Source organism: Dipodomys ordii, unplaced genomic scaffold (assembly GCF_000151885.1).
Source record: "Dipodomys ordii isolate 6190 unplaced genomic scaffold, Dord_2.0 Scaffold129, whole genome shotgun sequence".
NCBI classification, from domain to species: Eukaryota; Metazoa; Chordata; class Mammalia; order Rodentia; family Heteromyidae; genus Dipodomys; species Dipodomys ordii.
This window is the reverse complement of record NW_012267345.1, coordinates 781,103-789,803: the sequence shown is the minus strand read 5'-3', so window position 1 is coordinate 789,803 and position 8,701 is coordinate 781,103. Positions and strand designations below refer to the sequence as shown.

The following is an 8,701-nucleotide window of genomic DNA, read 5'->3' as shown; positions in this document are numbered from 1 at the left end:
GTGTTCTGGGCTGTAGGGGTGTACGGGACAGTAGTGGGTGTTCTGGGCTGTAGGGGTGTACGGGACAGTAGTGGGTGTTCTGGGCTGTAGGGGTGCATGGGACAGTAGTGGGTGTTCTGGGCTATAGGGGGTATACGGGACAGTAGTGGGTGTTCTGGGCTGTAGGGTGTGCATGGGGCAGAAGTGGTGTGGTAGGTCCAGTGAGGGGAACGGGCATGCCCACAGTCACCAGGGAGCAACACACACTGAAGACCCGGGACCGGGTGCAGCTGCCCTGAGCCCATGGCGGGCCTCCCCGGGGACCGGGTGCAGCCGCCCTGAGCCCATGGCGGGCCTCCCCGTCAGAGCCGTGCGGCTGGAGCGGACGGTGCGGCTGGAGCGGTCCAGCTGAGCCACCCTCATCCTTCCGGTCTCCGCTGCTGGCAGGCAGGTACGGCCCGGCCCTTCTGGTCCTTGTGGCCCCAGTGGGCAGCCATAGAGCGCTGAAGGCCCATGTGGCCCTCCCTGTGCTCAGCCTGGGGTGGCCGTGTCCTCACAGGAGACCGCACCCCCAGACAGGCAGGGCCCTGGCACCGGGCGGGCGTGGCGGCACCTTCAGGCGGCCTCGGTGGCCACATCCGTGGGGGGCCCGCGTGACGCCGGCTCTGCGCGGCCCCTTGGCCAGCGCTGCCGGGGGACACAGCGCAAGGTTCCCTCTCGGCGCCTCAGGCCTGCGCCAGCCGTGAGCTGTGGCTGTCCACAAGCGCTGCCTGCCTCTCGCGGGCTTCGTGCACGTCCGGCCACGTCCCTGCGGGGGAAGGTGGAGGCCTGGCTGGAACTGCACGGAGCAGGCCCGGACAGCAGACACAGCGTGGGCAGCCATCGCTAGGACCTCCTCGCCTTCTGTCACCGTCCTGGGGCCTGAGAAAGGCCCAGCTCCTCTAGCTACGCCTCGGCTGCTGGTTAAGCCCTTTGCGGGTGAGGAGGGGGCTGACGGGGGAGAGAAGCCCCTGCCTGATGGCCTCGGCTGTGGGAGCTCGGGGCCGCTCAGCTCGTGAGCTCCTGTCCTGGAGCATGCGGCCTGCACCCCTCCCAGGGGCCTCCACCCAGCCTCGCTCCTGCAGTGGCCCTCTCCTGTGACAGTGTGTGCTCCAACTTTACTTTTCTTTCCTAATAAAACAGTGGTGAAGCCGGGCACCAGTGGCTCATGCCTGTCATCCTAGCTACTCAGGAGGCTGAGATCTGAGGATCCAGGTTCAAGAGCCAGCCCGGGCAGGAAAGTCTGTGAGACTTTACCTCCAATAAACCACCAGAAAACCAGAAGCGGCACTATGGTTCAGGCGGTAGAGCACTCACCTTGAGCTGAAGAGCTCAGGGACAGCACCCAGGCCCTGAGTTCAAGCCCCATGAACGACAAGAAAAAGGGAGGTGTTTCTGTTGGCTGCGTGTTCAGCAGTCAGAACTACAGGATTGGCGGCTCTGAGAATCCAAAGGAGCGGGGAGGCTGTATTCTCTCCTTCGGCCTCTGCGGCTGAGATTCTGGCCGGCAGGAGTTGGGGAGGAGGCGGCGTGCTGGGCTGGGCCGGAGCCTGCCATGGACGGCGCTTGGAGAGCTGCTGCTGTGGCAGCACCGAAGGCACGAACGCGGAGCTAAAAGGAACTCTTAGCCTCTCCCCAGCCGTGTGGCGGGAGGCTGGGTTGGCTCCCAGGAGACCATGGGAGGCTCGCTGGCCAGGGCTTGGCCCAGCGTTGCCATCAATAATCATGAAGAACAGTGTAAAACAACATAGTCTCTGTGTTGTTTATGGACTGCTTCTGCTGGCCATGAACACGTGCGTGCGCCGTGTTCCTGACCCCTCCCCAGTAGGGACAGACGAGGAAACCGAGGCACACAAAGCCCAGCTCAGAAACTGGCCAGTGTGGGAGGCAGGCTTGAGGCTGGTGGTCTGGCCCCAGCTCCCCGCCCCGGCCCTGTCCCCCGTTCCCAGCGTGGCTCAGCGGAGGGGATGGAGGGGCTGGGGGTGAGTTGAGAGCTGGACACACAGCAGCAGCACAGGCCTCCTCACCGTGGCCTCCCTGCGGCGCAGATGCGCCGATGTCGGTGGTGGGGCGAGGCCCGGCCTCCACAGAGGCTACGCTTAGAGACACACAGGTGTCCAGTCTTCGGACTGTTACCCACACGCAACCTGCGCTCGCAGAGGTCTCCCTACTAGCCCAGCTAGAAGGACCGAGAGCTCCCAGACTCTGGGGAGGGGCCTGGGTGGGAGGGGCCCGGCTAGAGGGAGAGGGAGGGGCTGGGCTGGAGGAAGTAGGAGGGCCCTGGGGAGAGGGGGAGGGGAGGGCAGGGTGTGACGCTTGTGTCCTCCCTGCTGGCTGAGCTGACATGGCTGCCCCAGACCCTGCTCTGGGGAGTTCGGCTCTGCTCTTCAGTGGGCAATGGAGGAGGAGGAGAGAACTTTTAATTAACCGGGGAGAGCAGGAAGTGGATCATGCAAATCCTCGGCATCTCTTTAGCTTCTGCTGATTGTTCTTGATTAAACCCCATAAAAATAGCCCAGCTGCCCGAGTGTGTGTGTGTGTGTGTGTGTGTGAGTGTGTGGCGGTGGGGTCAGCCTGCCCGTCCACACTCACTGTGAGGCACAGATGGTGTCCTGGGCTCTCTCATGCCACCGTCTTGAGGGGCTCTGCCCAGGGCCACCTTCAACTTGGGGACACAGGTGTCCCGAGGGCCATGCCGGGGAGGAGGGGCAGCGGAAGGCAGGGATGACTTTCAGACTACAATCTGCTTTTCCTCCTTTGCCCACTGGCCATCCACCGGGCCCCGTGCCCTTCGCCCCGGGCCTCACAGGCCCGGCAGCACGCGGCGGCTGGCGGGCGGCGGAGCCCACGTTGTGGGGCTGTAGCAGTGCACATAGTGGATGTGTGATCTTTTTGGATGTAAAAGACAGCGTTCAGCCACGTGGGGGTAGGAGGTGGGGTGTCATCTCTGCTGGGGCCCACCCTGAACCCAGGTGTCTGTGGGGGTCCCTGCCCCCTGGCCAGCACCTCGGAACAAGCAAGGTGGCACTGTTGGGGGTGGAAGCCACAGTTTCCAGGCTGGGGCTCTGAGCTCCTCCCGCCGCCCCTCAAGGCTCCTGTGGCCCACAGGTGTCTCCAAACCCCTCACTGCCTGGAGGGGTGTCAGCCCCTGGGTCTGAGCACTGTGGGGGTCCTCAGGACCCAGGGCCACGGGTGCCTGGCTTGGTGATGCCTGTGGCAACTTTGGGCAGTCTCCTGCCTGAGGGCAGCCGGGGCCGCTGGAGAGGGCCGGCGAGGCCTGAGCCGCTGCTGGTCGTCCGGGAGGCGGCGGCAGGCCCAGGGCACAGCTCTCTAGGATTCGCTCCACACCAGGGGCTGTCCCCAGGTCCACTCCCCAGAAGCCGGGCCCCCGCTTCTGCTGCTGAACTGGGGGGGGGCTGCCCTGCAGAGGGGACATTTCCTGCCATCGGGAGGTCTCTGGGGCCAGGACACCAGCACCTGCCTGCCAGGCCAGCCAGCGCCTTGGTGCCCTGCTGTCCTGCTGGGCGCCAGAGAGCTGTCTGAGCGCCTTCCTCCACCGGGCCACCGGCTGTCCGCCCACTAGGTGGCGCTGTGCTCCCACGGCCGCCAGGGCCTCTGCCAGCTCCACCCAGGGCTTGGGCCGCGGTGGAGGAGAGGGGGCTCTGGCAGAGGCACACTCCCCACAGGGAGGGAGCAGGTGGGCCAGGCTCCCCATGCCCACCCCTGCTGTGGCCTCCTCCTTGGCAGCACGGCTTCTGGGGTCCTAGCTGCTTCCCACTGGCAGCGGGTCCTGTGACCACATGAGGACTCCCGCCTCCTTCCTTGTCCCTCCTCCTCCCCGGGCCCTTCCCCCTCCCACCACCTCGTCGCGGCTCAGTACCCAGTTATGACCCCTCCTAGGTGTAGATCAGGGGCTGAGGCAGGCCTGGCTGTCCACAGGCTGGGCTGCTGCGGCCCTCCCTCCTGGGGGGCACCCTCCCCTCTGCAGCTCTGGCCTGACACCTGCAGCCCTTCTGCAGGCCCGGCTGGCCACGCCTCCCTCCTGCCATCCCCACACTGGGGCCTGCAAGGCCAGCCTGCAGACACAGGGCGCTTGCGTGCCTGTGCGCGGTGGACCTGGGGAGGGGGGGCGGCGGACCTGGGGAGCAGGGGAGGGCAGGGGCTGGGACTCCAGGGAGTCGTGATCGCAGGGCTGTTGACAGGGTGTTGTCTGGGGGTGGGGCAGGGGGTGTCCCCCTTCTAGGCTCACAGTGGCCGCACAGTGAATGCACCCACATCCACCAAGAACGCCCGTCACCGAGTCCCAGGGGCAGAGTGGAGCCTAGTCTCAATCACGTTTTCCTGCTGCCGATGGGCCGCGGAGGGAGGACCGTCTGCGCTGTCCACGGGACCGAGGCGAAGCGGCCCCTGGTGTGGGGAGGCACTTGGGCCCAGCCCAGGCCCATCCGGGTCTCCCCAGGTGGGGCCCTTGGGAGGACAGTCACATGAGGCTCCAACAGTGGTGTGACATTGGCCAACCCTGCCAGCTCTTCCTACTGACTCCACAAAGAAGCCAAGTCGTCATCTCTCAGTCCCGGGCAGCTCGGGCCACGTCGCAGCCCAGGTCACAGCCCTGTGGGCCTCGTCTCCAAGGGTCACCTCTCTCCCTAGCAGCCCCGTCCTCTGTCCCACTAGTCATACCTGGGGCTGCCTCCCCCAGCCACTGCTGTGACTGACACAGCACCTCGAATCAGCAACCACCACCGAGTCACAGCCCCATGGGGCCGGGCCCCGGCAGGTACTCACCGTGCTGGTGGTGAATTCTGGCGGGTTGTCGTTCACGTCTGTCACTGTGATGATGGCTGTGGCTGTGTTTGAGAGGCCATAGTTGAGATTCCCTTCCATGTCTGTGGCCTGGACAATGACTGTGTACTGCTGGACTTTCTGTGGGGGAGGACAGTGGGTCAGCCAGGCTCAGGGGTGGGGCCCACCCCTCCCCCATGGGGTCTCCTCCCCGGACAGGGCTGAGTGCCTGTGGCCGAGGGCCCAACCCCTCTGGACCTCTGGGCAGCTGCTGCCTGTGGGCCTCCCTTCCCTTGCTATGTCTCAGGGCCTTTGCAGACAGGTCACCTTGGCGCCACAATGGAAAGGGGTCCAGAGAGATGAGCTCTGTATCATTTTTGGGGAACAGAGGGGAAAGCTTTCAGGTGAGGGATAAGCCTGTGGCTATGTGTAGGGGTGTCACCACAACTGCGTTCATAGAGCACCTCGGGACAAAGGCAAGGGGCCAGCACAGGAGCGGAGACGCCTCTGCGTGCGTGGCCCTGAGGAGGTCAGGCTGGGGTCCCCCCCCGCCCCCTGTGCCCTGGGGAGGTCAGGCTGGGGTGCCCCCCCACCCCATGTGCCCCGGGGAGGTCAGGCTGGGGTGCCCCCCTGCCCCCTGTGCCCCGGGGAGGTCAGGCTGGGGTGCCCCCCTGCCCCCTGTGCCCTGGGGAGGTCAGGCTGGGGTGCCCCCCTGCCCCCTGTGCCCCAGGGAGGTCAGGCTGGGGTGCCCCCCTGCCCCCTGTGCCCTGGGGAGGTCAGGCTGGGGTGCCCCCCACCCCATGTGCCCTGGGGAGGTCAGGCTGGGGTGCCCCCTGCCCCCTGTGCCCCGGGGAGGTCAGGCTGGGGTGCCCCCCCGTGTGCCCTGGGGAGGTCAGGCTGGGGTGCCCCCCTGCCCCCATGTGCCCCGGGGAGGTCAGGCTGGGGTGCCCCCCTGCCCCCTGTGCCCCAGGGAGGTCAGGCTGGGGTGCCCCCCCACCCCATGTGCCCTGGGGAGGTCAGGCTGGGGTGCCCCCCCGTGTGCCCCGGGGAGGTCAGGCTGGGGTGCCCCCCCGTGTGCCCCGGGGAGGTCAGGCTGGGGTGCCCCCCCACCCCATGTGCCCTGGGGAGGTCAGGCTGGGGTGCCCCCCCACCCCATGTGCCCTGGGGAGGTCAGGCTGGGGTGCCCCCCACCCCATGTGCCCTGGGGAGGTCAGGCTGGGGTGCCCCCCTGCCCTGTGTGCCCTGGGGAGGTCAGGCTGGGGTGCCCCCCTGTGTGCCCCGGGGAGGTCAGGCTGGGGTGCCGCCCTGCCCTGTGTGCTTGGGTGCAGCCTGGGGTGGTCAGGCTGGGGTGCGGGAGAGACCTTGGAAAGAGGGAAGGAGAGCTGCGTGGAGTGCTTTTCTAGCCTTTCTCTGCCCCCATGGCCGCTCCAGAAGATGGCAGTGCTGAATCCCGGTCAGCACTGTGGCCTGCATACACCCTCTTCCACCCAGATATCTGCAGGGATGAGTGCATGCGTGTGCATGTGTGTGTACACGCATGTGTACGTGTGTGCAGACATCCCCTGGGACTTGCCACTCTCATTGCACTGTGAGGGAAGAAGGCTCTGGGGGCCAGGGAGAGGCGTGTCCTCGGGTGACACGAATCCTGCTCTGCCTCTAGGAGGCTACACCTCGCCATATAGCTCAGTGACGTGTGCTCGAGTTCACACATGGCTGGCTCCACGTTATGTGTGCACGCACGAATGTGCATCCGTGTTCCCAAATGTATGTACACGCACGCCTGTGGTGATGCAGTTTGTGTGAGTGCATGCACATGGTTGTGCGCATGTATTCCTGGTGTGTACTCACGTTTCTAAGGGTGCATGGGTCATGTGTGTGTGAATGCAGTTGATGGCCACTAGAGGGCAGGCCAGGTTTGCTTTTGGGCAGCCGGACTGGGGCCGGAAGCTAGCCCTGTGAGACCGGTGGTCAGGGCGGGTGTGGGTGGTGTCCACGTGTGCCCACAAGGCACCTCGGCCCCCCAGGTGTGTGGCCTGCGGTCTGTGAGGGTGGCCGCAGGTGGCTCGAGGCTCTTGTCTGTCTGTTTTGAACAGTGGGAGCAGGACTTTGCTGGGGTCCTGATGAGAATTTTCCTCTTCATGGGGAGACCCAGGTGAGATCCTGTCTGCTGGGTGCTGTGGTCTGGGACGTGAACACGCCCTGTGTGTGGCGGGCAGGGCGCAGGGGCCCCGCCGCACCCATTGCTGGCTGGGTCCGGGTGAGGGCCGAGGGCAGGGCTGTCCCGGGCTCTGTGGGCTCAGGAGGAGCGGGGGGGGGGGGCTCGGCGGCAGCAGCGGCCCTGCGTGGTCAGGAGCAGTGCCCCAGGGGCTCCCCAGTGGTGGCTCGGCCGTACCCAGCGGCACCCCGGCTCCCACGGCGCAGAGGCCAGGGCCGATGGCTGGGCCGCGGAGCCACAGTGGATGGATTAACGAGCCACAAGGCCGCTTTCAAGCTGGAGAGCAGACGAAAGCCGCAGGCCGCGCTCCCCGAGGCTTCGCTCAGCCTGGGGCTCAGCCTGGGGCTCCTCAGAACGCGGGGCAGCCACCCACAGGCGCGCTCACTCACCCCGCGCCCACCTCGGTCCCTGGCGCGTTGGGCCATAGCTTGGACCCCAAGTGCCCCTCAGGTCACACCCTGCCCGGCCAGGATGGGGCCCGTTTCAGCCCCCCCTCCCACCCCGCTGCCGGGACGCCTTCCTCGGCCCCCGGGGGCTGCTGGCACCGAGCAGGCGGTCAGCGCGTGTGGGCGGAGGGGAGAGCCAGGCAGGGCACAGACCCCGCCCCCTTCGGCCCAGGCTCCGCCCTCTGCTCCGGTGGCACGTCGGGCCGGAGCGCCGGCACGGTTAAACCCACGGCGGTTGTCCCTGTGCTCTGGGGCCCAGTGTCACACGTTTCCAGATGTGTGTGGGGGTCACTGGGTTTCCCGGAGGCGTCTGGACGTTCTGTCTGGGTGTTTGTCCCCTGCGCGCTGGCGTCGTCCCTCACCCGGCCTGCTCCCAGGCTGTCCGTGGCCACACTGCGGCCTCCGCTCTCCTGGGGTGCTGGTTGCTTGGCATGCGTGACACCCTGGGGTCCACCCTCAGCACCACACAAAAAATCAGAATCCCAAACTGCCATCTTCCCTTCTGCAAGCTGCCCCGGGAATGCGTGGCCCACTTCCACAAATCTCCACAGCTCTGCAGGGGCCCCTCCCCCTCCAGGGCCAACCGGGTGGCTCCCGGGCTCCCAGGGGCGTCGCCTGCAACGCTCTGCCCTGGCTGGGGTTGTAGCAGTGGAGGGCTTCGCGGGCAGCACCTCCCCCCTGCAGAGTACTGGTTGGTGAGCACATCTGGGAGGTTGGGCTCGTGGAGAGGACCCGCGGCACGTCCACTCAGGAGTACGGCCCCGCCCTGCTCTTCTGGTTGCTGTCGCCCCCAGCCTCCAGGCTGGGCCGGGCCGAAGACAGGCATCTCCGCACGGCTCTCGGCTGTCCTGATGGGCCACAGGGTGCCCCCTCCCACCAGCAGGGTACGGATGTCTGCAGGGCCTCTTGGGACTCTGGTGACCAGACATGATGCCAGGGGACGCGCCCCGTGAGCAAGGCAGAGGGGCAGCCGTAGACCTGGCCCAGGGGGGCGCACAGAGCAGGCAGCCCCGAGGCTGCGGGTGGAGTCTTCCTGTTCCTGAGCCACGCACTCGCCATCCTGCGTGGGGCTGTGGGCTGGACACTGCCCGGCCTACTCGTGGGCTGCCTGCCAGGGGCAACGAGCAATGGCAGGTCCCAGGAGGGGGGAAGCAGGGCCCACAGCTCTGGAGAGGAAGTCCGGGCCACGGGAGAGGTCCAGGAGAGGGGAAGCAGGGCCCACAGCTCTGGAGAGGAAGTC

The 8,701-nt window shown here is 66.7% G+C and overlaps 1 protein-coding gene across 1 annotated transcript in view; it reads right to left on the bottom strand.

Annotated features, from left to right (window-relative positions):
- Positions 1-8,701, bottom strand: part of Cdh4 (cadherin 4, type 1, R-cadherin (retinal)) — a 425,566-nt gene that overhangs the window by 19,249 nt on the left and 397,616 nt on the right. The window contains exon 13 of the mRNA XM_013030338.1: positions 4,804-4,941. Coding sequence (XP_012885792.1) covers positions 4,804-4,941 — 138 coding nt within the window. The remainder of the gene's footprint in view (positions 1-4,803; positions 4,942-8,701) is intronic.